Source organism: Chelonus insularis, unplaced genomic scaffold (assembly GCF_013357705.1).
Source record: "Chelonus insularis isolate UGA/USDA-ARS -01 unplaced genomic scaffold, ASM1335770v1 contig_128_pilon, whole genome shotgun sequence".
Taxonomy (NCBI): Eukaryota; Metazoa; Arthropoda; class Insecta; order Hymenoptera; family Braconidae; genus Chelonus; species Chelonus insularis.
The window spans coordinates 135,654-150,366 of record NW_023276368.1 but is presented as its reverse complement, the minus strand read 5'-3'; the positions used below and the strand labels follow the sequence as shown (position 1 = coordinate 150,366).

At 28.5% G+C, this 14,713-nt stretch overlaps 4 protein-coding genes across 7 annotated transcripts; 2 read left to right on the top strand and 2 right to left on the bottom strand.

The window, feature by feature from the left end:
- The first annotated feature begins 193 nt into the window (after window positions 1-193).
- Window positions 194-5,257, top strand: MFS16 (major facilitator superfamily transporter 16). Of its 3 annotated transcripts, XM_035086197.1 has the most exons (9): window positions 194-419; window positions 685-974; window positions 1,058-1,136; window positions 1,219-1,354; window positions 3,403-3,771; window positions 3,939-3,983; window positions 4,184-4,385; window positions 4,478-4,626; window positions 4,704-5,257. In XM_035086197.1, exons 2-9 carry the CDS (start codon window positions 698-700, stop codon window positions 5,067-5,069), a joined length of 1,623 nt encoding a protein of 540 aa, XP_034942088.1. In that variant the 5' UTR covers window positions 194-419; window positions 685-697; the 3' UTR covers window positions 5,070-5,257. The 3 variants fall into 3 exon arrangements, with proteins under 3 accessions (XP_034942088.1, XP_034942079.1, XP_034942099.1); XM_035086188.1 differs by having other exon boundaries at window positions 194-974; XM_035086208.1 differs by lacking the exon at window positions 3,939-3,983 and having other exon boundaries at window positions 196-974.
- pen-2 (presenilin enhancer) lies at window positions 5,251-6,061 on the bottom strand. The gene is made up of 3 exons (XM_035086222.1): window positions 5,856-6,061; window positions 5,645-5,749; window positions 5,251-5,487 (listed from the first exon to the last, which is right to left on the bottom strand). The coding sequence occupies exons 1-3, from the start codon at window positions 5,914-5,916 to the stop codon at window positions 5,348-5,350; spliced, it is 306 nt and encodes a 101-aa protein (XP_034942113.1). The 5' UTR covers window positions 5,917-6,061; the 3' UTR covers window positions 5,251-5,347.
- A 1,796-nt stretch (window positions 6,062-7,857) lies between these two features.
- On the bottom strand, window positions 7,858-10,809 carry LOC118069566 (putative ankyrin repeat protein RF_0381). Its single transcript, XM_035087773.1, has one exon. The coding sequence runs from the start codon at window positions 10,807-10,809 to the stop codon at window positions 7,858-7,860; it is 2,952 nt and encodes a 983-aa protein (XP_034943664.1).
- Window positions 10,810-11,772: 963 nt separating this feature from the next.
- LOC118069052 (uncharacterized) lies at window positions 11,773-14,473 on the top strand. 2 transcript variants are annotated; one of them, XM_035086908.1, is made up of 4 exons: window positions 11,773-11,883; window positions 11,970-13,258; window positions 13,330-13,563; window positions 13,654-14,473. In XM_035086908.1, the coding sequence occupies exons 2-4, from the start codon at window positions 12,031-12,033 to the stop codon at window positions 14,145-14,147; spliced, it is 1,956 nt and encodes a 651-aa protein (XP_034942799.1). In that variant the 5' UTR covers window positions 11,773-11,883; window positions 11,970-12,030; the 3' UTR covers window positions 14,148-14,473. The 2 variants fall into 2 exon arrangements, with proteins under 2 accessions (XP_034942799.1, XP_034942790.1); XM_035086899.1 differs by having other exon boundaries at window positions 13,330-14,472.
- The last annotated feature ends 240 nt before the right edge of the window (window positions 14,474-14,713 follow it).

The window sequence follows — 14,713 nt, the reverse complement described above, 5'->3', positions numbered from 1 at the left end:
TGGCTTTCAGGGCCAAAAGAAAATAAGCAATGTTAAAATTTAATATTTAGTTATATTTTCATAATTAAATAAATTACGATGATAATTAATACTTATTTTAACATTTATATTAAAGAATGATGTTATGCTTTACAAATAATAGATTCAAAATGAGACATCTTGTAGCTATTAACAGCAAACGAGAAAAAAACGTTTATTCATCAAATATCACACCTATTATGACGCATACAAAATGAAAGTAATACGTTACATTTAATACATACACACGGTTTAACGTTTAATAAGATATGTTCATGTGTTTGGTAAACTATAATGTCAATTTACCCTTGTACGATAAGCAGTGCAAAATATATTGTTTTGAAAGGAAATAAGAACAGCTTTTGTGTCTGGAAAAAGTCATGCAATTAATATGGCTCAAGGTTAAGATAAAGTTTTACAAGATCAGCTGAATATAATCACAACAATTATCATAAGTCATAAACTGATCATTTAGAGACATTAGTAATCGAACGTGTCTTATCTCATTAGCTTACTGACATTTCCTTAAATTTTTTATAAATTGAATACACAATAATATAACTGCTTTTATTCATTATGACAGTTACAGTTATGAAGTTGACAAAATAGTGATTTTTTTGGAAGTTTTTATTTTAAATTGCATTTAGAGAAAGTCAAAATTTACAGAAACATTTAAATCATGGATTTTTCTGGTAATGACACACCATGGGGATTACGTTGTCTCGAATGGATATTAAACAAATTTTGTCCTCACAGAAGAGCAAATAAGCTAGCCTGGCATCAAGCTGGGATATTGGTTCTTACTTATGTAGGATATACCTGTTATCATTTATCAAGAAAGTCTCTTTCTGTTGTCAAAACTGTACTCCATTTGAACTGCAGTACAGTATCACCACCCCCAAATCTTATAATCAATGATGATAATCGATATACATGGTGTGATTGGAAACCCTTTGGTAAGAAATTAAATCATTTACTAAATTAATATTTAAACTATAATAAATACAAAATAGACTATTTACATGATTCTCTTTTATAGATACTGAGGATGCTCCAGCTCTATTAGGTGTACTAGATTCAGCATTTCTATTTGCTTATGCATTTTCAATGTTCTTCAGGTAACTATAAAATAAATGCTGATATTTATCAATTAGTTGTGAAGGGAATTTTTTTTATTATCAATACTTTTATTTTTTTAAGCGGAATCTTGGCTGAACGAATGAACCTTCGGTATTATTTATCTTTAGGAATGATAGCATCTGGAATAGCTTCATATTTACTTGGTATAGCTAAGATTTACAATATTCATAGTTTATGGTATTTCGTATTCGTACAGGTTTGTACATGAATTTTCGTAAATTTTCTGGACGGAAAAGTTTTAAAGAAGCTGTAAATTTCCAGTGTAAAAATAATACCAATATTCTTTCTGATAGAGAAGAACATAAATTTAACCTTTGCCTAAAGACAGTGTCTGTCAGTTTCTAAATCTATTTTTATGATTTCATAAGTCACCCATAATTAACAGTAATCCGTCACATTATGTCTAAATTTCTATACTTTACTTGAGATTTTCAAAGTTAAATCTTTTGTGTGTATTTATTTCAATGCATTTGAAATTTACAACATAGCTTTACAAAAGTCTTCTTACCAACCCGCATGGCTTGATTTTGGCACGATTCCGCTAAAGGTATTGTTTTAATGCAGACCCAGGAAAGTTTGACTTGGAGGAAACTCAAGAAAGAGATAGAGAATCGGGGACCCAAAAACTTCTATTGCTTACATGAGAGCAAGTGAGAGAGACTCTGGGCTTGCATAAAGATCCTTCATAAGATTCTCTGGCTTTCAAGTTTCCCTAAAATTGAGTTGGCCTGGCTTTTACATGAGGTAAAAATATCAATGCTCAACACCTTATGTTAGGACAGGGTTGGACAAACTTGCAGTACCGTTTGAAGAAAAATATATTTTCTTTAAATAAAATATATTAAATTTAAATGCCAAGTTTTTAATTTATAATATGAAACAAACTTGCAGTACTGTTTGAAGAAAAATATATTTTCCTTAAATATGATGTATATTAAATTTAACTGCCAACCTTTTGATTTTATAATATAAAACAAACTTGCAGTACTGTTCGAAAAAAATATATTCTCTTTAAATATAATATATTTCATTTAAGTGCCAAGTTTTTGATTTTATAATATGAAACAAACTTGCAGTACTGTTTAAAGAAAAATATATTTTCCTTAAATATGATGTATATTAAATTTAAATGCCAACCTTTTGATTTTATAATATAAAACAAACTTGCAGTACTGTTCGAAAAAAATATATTCTCTTTAAATATAATATATTTCATTTAAGTGCCAAGTTTTTGATTTTATAATATGAAACAAACTTGCAGTACTGTTTAAAGAAAAATATATTTTCCTTAAATATGATGTATATTAAATTTAACTGCCAACCTTTTGATTTTATAATATAAAACAAACTTGCAGTACTGTTCGAAAAAAAATATATTCTCTTTAAATATAATATATTTCATTTAAGTGCCAAGTTTTTGATTTTATAATATGAAACAAACTTGCAGTACTGTTTAAAGAAAAATATTTTCCTTAAATATGATGTATATTAAATTTACTGCAACCTTTGATTTTATAATAGAAACAAACTGCAGTACTGTTTAAAGAAAAATATATTTCCTTAAATATGATGTATATTAAATTTAAGTGCCAAGTTTTTGATTTTATAATATGAAACAAACTTGCAGTACTGTTTAAAGAAAAATATATTTTCCTTAAATATGATGTATATTAAATTTATCTGCCAACCTTTTGATTTTATAATATGAAACAAACTTGCAGTACTGTTTAAAGAAAAATATATTTTCCTTAAATATGATGTATATTAAATTTAAGTGCCAAGTTTTTGATTTTATAATATGAAACAAACTTGCAGTACTGTTTAAAGAAAAATATATTTTCCTTAAATATGATGTATATTAAATTTAACTGCCAACCTTTTGATTTTATAATATAAAACAAACTGGCAGTACTGTTTGAAAAAAAATATATTCTCTTTAAATATAATATATTTCATTTAAGTGCCAAGTTTTTGATTTTATAATATGAAACAAACTTGCAGTACTGTTTAAAGAAAAATATATTTTCCTTAAATGGAATATATATTAAATTTAACTGCCAAGCTTTTGATTTTATAATATGAAACATAAAATAACTATTTAAAATTTATTTCAAGGTTTTAGAAACTAGTTTATTTCAGCGTTGAGTATTGATGCTTTTATCTCAAGTAATTTTAGCTGAAAATCTTGCCAAATATATTATAATTTACGATATATTCTTAACACATTATTTTTAATATCCGCAGGCACTTGGAGGAGTATTTCAAAGCAGTGGGTGGCCTGCAGTTGTTACATTAGTAGGAAATTGGTTTGGCAGAGGAAAGCGAGGTCTTTTATTTGGAGTATGGAATTCTCACACTTCAATAGGGAATATTTTAGGGACTATCATAGCTACAGCATTTATTACGACTAACTGGGGACTTAGTTTTATTGTTCCTGCAATTATAATTAGTAGTGTAGGATTTATTATCTTCCTTTTCTTGGCTCCTCATCCGAAGGATGTCGGTTGTATTACTCCAGATATGCACGGTTACAAAAAATTAGATGCAACAAACAGTTCAGATGAAGGAATGTCAGGAGATGACCTCGAAAGAACCCAAGAAAACGATGGAGATGTGAGTTGATAAAATATTGGACTTATTTTCAGTCAACTTAACATAATATTTTTACAATACATCTATTTTTCTGCTTTATAGCAGTTTCAGGCTCATTTTTTTTTTTTAAATATTTTTAATATTTATTCTTATTTCATTCAGTTTGCTAACAATTTAATCCACTTTAGCAATCCTTTCGACTTAAAAAATGGTATCAACATAATTTGGAACTCGTAAGTGCATGTATTCAATTTTTTTTTTTTAACTATTATTTTTTAAACATTCTTCCATCATATTTTTACTTTGTTTATTAGAAAACTATACTTTCACACATTACTTAAATATTATTTTTAATACAATTTCTATTATTTAATATATTGGTTTTAATTAATTCAAACTATTATTAGTTACGAACATCAAATTTTTCTTAAAGGATTCAGAGGGTATTCGTTCTGAAACAAGTCCCATGTTATCTGTAAATCAACGCATGCAACAAGATAATGGAAATCGAGCTATTGGATTTTTTGGAGCAGTGAAAATTCCTGGTGTTAGAGAGTATTCTATTTCATTATTTTTCTCCAAACTTGTTATATATACATTCATGTATTGGCTGCCTCTGTATATTAATTCTTCAAGTTAGCATTTTTAATTTATTTGACATCATTAACTAATTCACAAAGTTTCTAATATAAAATATTCATTAAATGATTTATTTTTTCTTTATTAGCTGAGTATGGAGCAACTTTGAGCGCTTATATTTCAGTTTTATTTGATGTCGGTGGGATAATAGGAGCGATTTTAGCTGGAATATTAGCTGATTATTGTGGAATGAGTGCTGTAACATGTGCAGGGATGTTATTAACAGCCATTCCACTGGTTAGTATTAAAATTTATATTAAATAGAAAATTAAAAAAATATTTTAATTGCTATTTTTTATGTTGATTTGATTTAGTTATTCATTTATGATCACGCTGGAAATTCAAGTTTCACTTTGAATGTGATATTATTATTAATTGCTGGAATAATGGTTAGTGGACCACCTGCTTTAATATCAACCGCTGTAGCTGCAGATTTGGGGACTCATCCTAATCTAAGTGAAGGTTCAAAAGCATTGGCAACTGTAACAGCAATTATTGATGGTACCGGAAGTATTGGTGCGGCACTTGGACCGCTTTTAGCAGGCGTTGTGTCACGATGGGCTGGATGGCATAACGTTTTTTACATGTTAATGACTGCCGATTTTTTTGCATTGTTATTTTTACTTCGATTAGTATTCAAAGATCTGAGGTTGTATCGACAACGGCGATTGGTCGTTTAGATAATTTCATATTTTTCTTTTAACATATGATGTATATTTTTTAATGAAAATATTTTAATGAACTATCAATGAAAAAATGACTACACAATCGCAAAATGTGCAAATGTATTACTATGTATTTTTTGATGAATTATATACGAGAGGAAAAAATATAAATAAGTTTTTAATAAGTAACTAAATATTTTTTACTTTTATAAATAAAGTTTATATTTCATTAATTAGTGAAATTGATGAATAATTAAATAATGTTTCTATTGTATGATATAAAAAATATAAACTTAGGGAATTCCTTCGGGAATTATGTACGTGATAGCATCTGCATATTCACCCCAAGCTACTCGTTGGGTTTGGAAAGTGATGACCCACGCCAAAATACCTGCTGTCCATAAAAGTGCCCCTATGCTTGAAAGTATCACATCTAGATGAAGAAAATTATTTTTAACAATTATTTGTTAGTGTAAAAACCTAGGCTGTAATAAGGATAAAAAATGTTTACGATGGAGGTTATGATTTTAAAAATAAAGAAATAAAAAAAAAACGTTCGTAAAATTATTTAAAATTTTAAAATACTTTACATTTTCTAATTTGTTTTTGTTCATTGTACTGTGGCATGAGGAAAGCTTCTTTGAAAAACCAAATAGCATTTACTGCCCAAACAAATGGTAACACGCAGAATCCCACTAAAATATTTCATGAATTGTAAATATAAATGAGCTAATAGAGACTATTTTAAATATTTATTTTTATTTATTTACTGATCTATTATATTAAATATTTGATACATACCTCGAAAATACCATCTACACAAATATAGTTTTTTCTCGTTCGACATTTTAGCTAGATCCATTGTTTATGTATAAATTAATGAGCTAATTATTTTAAATCAAATTAAATTCTTTAACTAATAAATAAACATACAATTGATGAGTTAAATAAAATTATTGTATCTACAACGCAAGTATTTATGACACTTGCGAAAACGCCATGATGCATTTCCCTTTGAATGAGGTTTATGTTCAGTATTTCCAACAGACGGTAATTCATTAATGTTAAAATCTAATGTGTGATGGCGTTAGTGAATTTTTGGTACCAAATTCAAAAGATAGTTAGCCGAGCCCACCCCTTTTCTCAATTTATTCAAAGATTTAAATTGGGCTCAATGGGCCTTGAGATTTAGCCAGTGTAAAAATTTGTTATTTTTCTCAATAAAAAAAAAATAATTCTAAGATTCTAATTTGGAATTATTATAATTCTGAAATTATCTTACTAAATGGAGCTATTTGATAATGAATAGATGATTTTCAAGGAGGAACTAGGATAATAGTCCTGTCAATATGCTTTTGAATTTGAAAATTCGTTAAACTTTAATCATTTTTTTTTGTTTTTTTTTTTTATTTTTCTTTATTTTTGTTTCTTTTTTATTTTTTATTTTATTTTTAATGTTTTTTTTCGTAATGACAGACGATATATTTAATTATTTATATGAAAAGTACTACTGTTTTTTTAAACAACTTGACATTAATTGTTTTTTTTTGTTTTTTTTTAGATAATAGAATTTTCCATAATACATATTTTATTTTTTATTTTCAAATTTCTGTTTTTTTTTTAAAGCATATTGCTAAATGGGCTCAATGGGCCTTGAAATCTAGCCAGTGTAAAAGTTTTTTATTTTTTTAAATAAAAAAAAAAAATAATTCTAAGATTCTAATTTGGAATTATTATAATTCTAAAATTATCTTACTAAATGGAGCTATTTGGTAATGAATAGATGATTTTCAAGGAAGAACTAGGATAATAGTCCTGTCAATATGCTTTTGAAATTGGAAATTTGTTAAACTTTAATTATTTTGTTTTATTTTTATTTTTTTTTATTTTTTATTTTATTTTCAATGTTTTTTTTATTAATGACAGACGAAATATTTAATTATTCATATGAAAAGTACTACTGTTTTTTAAACAACTTGACATTAATTAAGATAAAAACTGAAAAGTTAAAATTAAATAGAATTTTCCATTATACATATTTTTTTTTTTATTTTCAAATTTCTGTTTTTTTAAAGCATATTGACTGGACTATCACTACTTATAATTAGAGGAAAGGATTAAATTAATGAAAAAAAAATCATTTATTTTATTTTTTTGCTGTTTATTAAAATACATTGCTTAAAATTACAATTAATCATAATTATAAAAATCACATAATAATAAACTTAATTTACGTATGTATATATATATAAATATATGGATGAATATGTATGAAAATGAAAGTACAAATAAAAATCTGGAGGTACAATGATTTATATATTGATGACTGAAGTGATGATTGCTAAATAAAAAAAAAATTGACTCTACAATTGCACAAGTACGACTTGATATGCCATAACAAGGTTAAAAATTATATCACTTTCACAGTACTATTTCTGTTTTAAAATATAATATCATTTATAAGCGTATACAATTGTTGTAATGTTAAATACAAAAAAAAATTCAGCTCTAAAGTCTCATAAAAAAATATATCTATGTAATGTACCAAAAAAATTTACAAGATATATTCAGTATGTTATAATAATGTATAATAATAACACAGTAAAAATTGGCACTCTTTTACATTTTCAAGTCTTAAATAAATAATAAAATGTGTACAAAATCATTGATACTAAAAATTGAAAATCTTTGAATGCTATCACTTGTTCTAAAAAATTCTGTTAATTAATATTAATTACATATGAATATGGATAACATAAAAAAATGGAATTCAATCACAACTAAATTGACATACTTTTTGGCATCATTCATCCGTTTTAAGTTTTTTCACAACCTTCTCATCTGGTTCATCTGATTCAGCAGCTCTAGTACATGTAAGTTGTCTTAAAAATTGTGTAGACTGCGTCTCTAATAATATTTTCGAATTATCTCTTTCTGAATTGGACATAAATTTAGTAACTCCTATTGCTTGATTGAAGTTCTCCATATCGTTGTTGCTAATATAACTAAATATCTGATTAGTACAAAATGCTGGTAATCCAAAAAAGATACTGGATTCAGAACAATTACGAGCAATACTCAACAACTTCTTTCTCCTCAAAGCTTTTGATAAACGATATTTTATAAGATCTATATAAATTGGAAAAGATGTAGAGAGATGAGTTTGCTTTAAAAATAGTTTAATCTTTTCGAGATCAATATGACTAGCAAGAATGTGTATATCAATTATTAACATGTCATGCAAGCAAAAATTAGTGTCTGGAATGTTGGTCATCTGCAAATTTTCAACTTCAGTTTTACATATTAATTCGTAAGCTTCTAAACTAGCGATTTCAATGTCATCATTATATACATCTGTATTTGTATGGTCGTTAATACTGAAACGTACATTTTGAGGATGAATACTCATATGAGCAGTTTTCAGTTTAATAAGATGTTGCCTCAGAATAGACATAATTCTCTTGTAATATCTCAACTTCTTCCAATAAGGAATGTATTGTCTTCTTACTAGTATGTAGTTATTATGTTCATTCCAGTTTTCATGAATATTATTTAATACTTGAGTGAGATCTTGATGAATTTTAACCACTCTTGCATAAATGTACATTGGAATGGTAGGCTTCTGATTGGTGGTAATGTTTATATCAGCTCCATATTGTAATAAAGTTATTACAGTTTTTTCCTGAATTGCAGCAGCAGCATAGTGAAGTGGTGTTTTTCCAAAATTGTCGACAGCATCAATGTGAACATTAAGGATGTTCATAAACTGCTCGATGAGAGTGTGACGTTTTTCTTCAACGAGAGCATGAAGTAATGTTTTTCCTTCTTGAGTGATAAATTTGGTAATTGTTGTCTTTCGGCTCATCAAAAATCGGGCTACTTCTGTAGAGCATTCAGCAGCAACGTAAACAGGAGTCATTCCAAATACATCTACATGATTGACTTTAGCATGATGAGCGAGAAGTGCTTTTACTGCTTTTAAATGTCCTCTTTTACAGGCATAAAAAAGTGGTGTTTTCTTATGGATATCTAAAGCATCAATATCCGCTCCGTATTGTAAAAATAGTTTCAGCACTTCTGCACGCGGACATGCCAACTGATTACATAAAATATGTAATGGTGTTCTATCAGAGTAATCTCGATCATTTGGACAAGTTCCTTTCGTCAACAATAGTTCGATGATTTCAAAGTCTTGACCTGCAGCAGCAAAATGAAGAGCTTTTTGACCATTTTGATTTATCCAATTTATATCTCCTCCATGATTGATTAAAATTTCGATCACCTTGGCACTCCACTTTGAACATGCAAACTGGAAAGGAGTGATATCAAGGGGGTTAAGCTCGTTGACGTTTACTCCATACTTCAAGAGGCGCTTCACGATGGTCGTACTTACTCCGGTTTCTTGAGCTATCACATGAAATGAAGTATTGCCATCGATATTTTTATGATGAACATTCGCTTTATTTTTGAGGAAAAATTCAACCATTTCAATGGAGTTACTTTTCAAGGCGATAAAAAGCGGTGTTTCTCTATCATACCCTTGTGCTTCGATATCGGCTCCATTGTCCAGAAGCAATTGTGCGGCTTGGTACTCAATGCATTGCTTAAATCTTGAAGGTTTTGCTGAAAACAACTGCATTGATCGAATTTCACATGTAGCACACTCATGTAAGAGTGTTTTTCCATTAGCTAGTTTTGCCTCAACATTGAATCCATGTTTGATGAGTACATGAAGGATTTCAAGATGATTTTGCTTGATAACGCGACCGATTAGACTAACGAACTCGGGCTCGTATGAGATGTTTGCTCCATAACTCAAAAGTGTCTCGAGCATTTTCAAATCTGCATTTTCTACAACAATGTATATAGCTGTTTTTCCCGGCCATCGTTCTAATTTTGTTAACATTGAATAACTGTAACATCTTAAGGTACCGGCTTCGATAATGGAATTGACGTCAGCTTTGTTCTTCAGAAGCAATTCTGCCACCTTGTGCTGTTTGTATAAACATGCAGTATGCAAAAGTGTCAATCCAGTTCCTGTATTCCGCATATCAACGTTAAGCCCAAGTGTTAATAACTCTTTCATAATGTATAGATATCCATGTTTTACTGAATCGAAGACAAAGCTGTCATTTTCTTCGCATCCAGACTCCATTTTAAATCCATGTTGAAGCAAAATATTGAGACATGCATTAAATTTTTGGCCTCCAATCAAAACGGCAATTTCGTGAACGCGTCTCTTATCTTTTCCGAGTCTACAGTGAGGAACAATCATTTTAACTATTCCCGGCAGTCCTTTTGAAACAGCCAAATCCAATGATGTATTAAGATTCCTGAATAATTTATTTTTTACTCCGCAAGTAATCAATAGCTTCACAACTGTTTCGGATTTCATGTTAATTGCAATTTCCAATAGTGATTTGAAATTATCGCCGATGTACGCCTTTTTATCCAAAAGTAACTTGATAGCTTTGACATGCAAGAGTTGAACAGCAAGATTCAATGGAGTTTGGCGACGATTATTTTTAGCATAAATGTCGCCTCCTTGATCAATCAGGATTTTCAGAATATCTACATCTTCAAATTTAAGTATTGCCCAATGAATTAGTGAATGTGCCGACTTACGTTTGATGTCTTCGATCATGGTGTTGTTGAGCAATAACTCCTGTGCTTCTTTTTTATTCCTCTTCTTGATAGCATCACGAAGCCGCACATATAAATCACAATTGTCATTCTTCGCCACTCTTTTAGGCATGATGATGATGTAGATTTTTATCCAAATCTATGCAATTTACACTATCATAGAGTATCTATCACTCAAATAGTGTTTATTAATAGTTCAAAAACTACTGAACTTATCACTTCTTGAATTCTAAATCACCTGATGAATAGAACTGGTATGTGTTAGCGTTTTGGCTGCTAATTCGTAACTGAATTGTCATTTTTGACAATTCAAGCGGCTTCCTTGCTACTCCCACTAATTCCCACTCCTACCCCAAGAGGCCCAAATGTCGACACATGATAGGTCGATTTTTTGGGGCTGAATCCCTCGCTCTTGGGCCTTCATCCCTACCATCAGAGAACAAGGTACGTAGGTGGAAGGGGAATCGTAGGGTCTTTGCATTTGTATTTTATCTTTCATCCCCAATATGGCGGAAAAAGGAAATATCATGGTAAAATTATCCATAGAAGTAAAACTGAAAAATTGAGCCTGAAAATGGCCATCCTTGCAAAAACTTTACTTTGTCAGATATCATTTTCATCGATGGACCTAGAAAATAAAGGCTAGAGAACAAAGTGCCATTTTTTTCAATTGGAAAGACAGAAAATCGTCGCATAAAAAAAGTATACAAACCTTGGAAAAAAGTGAATTATCACTAAATTTATACATGGTCTGTAAAAATCAACTTCTCTCCTATGGTGTTGATATACCATTGTATTATATACTTTCATATTAATGGTATACATACTTAAAATACATGAAAAATTCCTTAAAACAGCAAAATTATTAATTAAAAAAAGCTCGGAAAAGAAACGAACGTCAATTCTATGCATTCGAACGATTGGAAAAATTAAGAAGCACCATTTTGTTTACTATCGGTAATAAGAATTCCTAAGGTAAAGTAGATTTCCAAAGCTCATATAGATGTTTCTGTTACCAACAAATGTACAACTGACATTCACACTATCTAACGGTCGAAATGTAAAATGTTTGTTAGTAATGTAAAAATATGTTATTTAGTTTTACACTCAATGTTTTTATAAAATTCATAAGAATAACATCTTCATTAAATTATTACAAATCAAAAGATAGAATACTGAATGATTGGTAAGTTTGTATATTTTGAATATTGATGTATTTCTTGTTATATATCAAAAAGAAAACCGTATTTATTATAAGGCAAATTGTTTTAGGTTATTTTTCAGATAAACACCATTTCATAATCATTAAAAATAATTACTGAATAATTAGTAAATGCAGAAACGTGGACCAATGTGGCTCAAAAAAGAAACGAGAGCAATGCTTAATATCATAAAAGATAATAATCTACTGAAACGTTCTCTATCAGACTCTGAATTAGTGCAAATATTGGTGAAATTAATGAAAGAAAGGGGTTATGAAAGGACACCATTGCAAATTAGAATGAAGTTAAAAACATTAGAAAGAAACTATTTTTTATGTAAAAGAAGAACGTTTGATACAGCGGCGTTAAAACAATTTTCTCACTACAATATTTTAAATGAACTTTATTCTAGAAAAAGAAAAAGAGACAATGAAGAATCAGATGGTGGTATAATTTCTGATTATAATGATGACAATTCAAATATTTGGCTTGCTGAAGAAATTCAAAAAATGATGTCTATAATAGAAGAAAGTAATTTAGCATCGGATTTATCAGATGGCTTTACTCTTTTTGCTTTAAGAATTATTAGTGAAGAATTGATGAAGGCTGGATACGAGAAAGATGTCGAACAAGTTGAGACTGCATTGACGAGTCTCAAAATGACATACAGAAAGACTCAAGAAGCTTTAAAGAATGATATTGATACAGAGGTTTGTCCGTATTTTGATTCTCTACAAAAAATATGGGGTACTGATACTCGAATGGAGAATAGAAATAATAATTTAATTATGGAAGATATGTCAGAATCAGAAAAAATTTCACCTGATAATAGTCAAATGCTAGTTGATACTTCTAAATCTGATGACGAACATATTGAAAAAAGGAACGGGCATCTAAGTGGTTCTGTTAGTTCAATTAATTTAAAAAATGGTGATTCACTGTGTTCAAAATGGTCGGAAGATGAAACATTAGCGTTATTGTCAGTGATTGAAGAAACAGATGTATTCGATGATTTTATACACAATCTATCAACTTCAACAACTACTAAATTGATGGAAGCATTTAATAAAAGAGGGTATAATCGTACTGTTGAAGATGTAACAAAAAAATTGAGATATCTACGAGATACCTATTTAAGAAGTCTCTTGAATGGCTCAAATAAAAGTGAGAATTCGCAATACAATAACAAAATTGACAATATGATAGTTATTAAAAAAGTAAACGTTGATAAAGCATTACAGAATTTTGATACAGAATATAATATTGATCATAAAATTCGCAGTGATCATAATTACATGAGCCTTGCAAAAAAGAAATTACATGAAAAACTGGGCTTGACACCTAGCGAATATAGTGGAGGTAAGAAATATTTATTCTATTTATAGTCTATTCAAATATTTAAATAAACTGAAATAATTATTCTTTTTTAGATAATGAATTTCAACCTGATCCATACGATTCTGATGTTAAAATAGTTGAAGAAATACGTCCAGCACAAGAAAATATAAAGAAAAATCATTTTCAAAATAACGTTTCAAGTTCAACTGAAAATAATGCATCTTCTAAACAAAAAACTAATTTTCTTATTACAACGCCAATTCTTATAGCAAAACCTATACATCCGAGTGAAATAGATTCAAAAGATAAGATTAAAACATCACCAGGTATATATAATGAAAATTCTAATAATTTTCTAAAAATGATGGCTGCTCCTTTACCAACCAAGTTGATTAAACTTGTAAATCGTGATTCAGGAGTTATTGTGGAACGGATATCGTCTTCACAACCACCAGGATTAGTTTTTATCCCACCAATTACTACTAGTGCAACCACACAAAATGTCAACTGTACGCCACAAACTACTATTGCTAGCTCAGCTGCATCTAGTTCACAAAAAACAACTACAAAGCCACAAACAATACCTCTAAAGACTAAAATTAATATACCTATTATTCATAATCCTCAAAAAGTTGCTATTCCAATAGCAGAATATAGTACAAAAACCATACCGATTACAAATGCTATACCTGTTAATTCTGAAACATCTAAATCTACGCTTGAGTCAATTTTTAAACATGAAGAACAGTTACAGCAACAACATCAAAAGTGGATGGAACAGCAATTTGAGATCCAAAGAAAATATGATCGTGATCAGCGGGCAGTTTTATTGCATGAATTACGAGAACTCAAAAAAGTGTTTATCCAGGCAATAGCCAAAAATAATTTTATTTCTAATTCAAAAAGTTAAAATTGTATTTAAGTTAGATATATAAGAAAATTTTTCAGTAGTGTGCATCGGATAAGAAACAAGGCTGTACAAGAATAAAGTTTAAAAAAAATATCCTAGATATATTTGTGACAAAAACTAATGGAAGATAAAATAGATTTCTATTTCTACTAATAAAAAATTTTATATTAATTATTAATTAATTACCTTAAATTATAAGAATTACTTTTAAATATATGTTCATCATTTTATTATTTATATTACTCCAAATTTCATCTAATTGCATTCGTTTAAATTATTATTTTATTTTTTTCTAAGTTGTGCTAATACAAATGTACATTCAATAGTTAATAGTTAATACTAAAAGTATCAAAGACATCTGATTTTAATATTAATTAAGGATCAATTTATATATAAAACTGTTGCATTTTTTAAGAGAAAAGAAGTTTTAAAAAAGCTTTATTTTTAATATGATAATAAAATTCAGTTTTATTCAATTAAATAATACTCTATACTTCTTTTTGAAATATTCCACTTCAATATTATTACTACTTTAAATGAAAAAAAAATATTTTGTATTTTTCTGT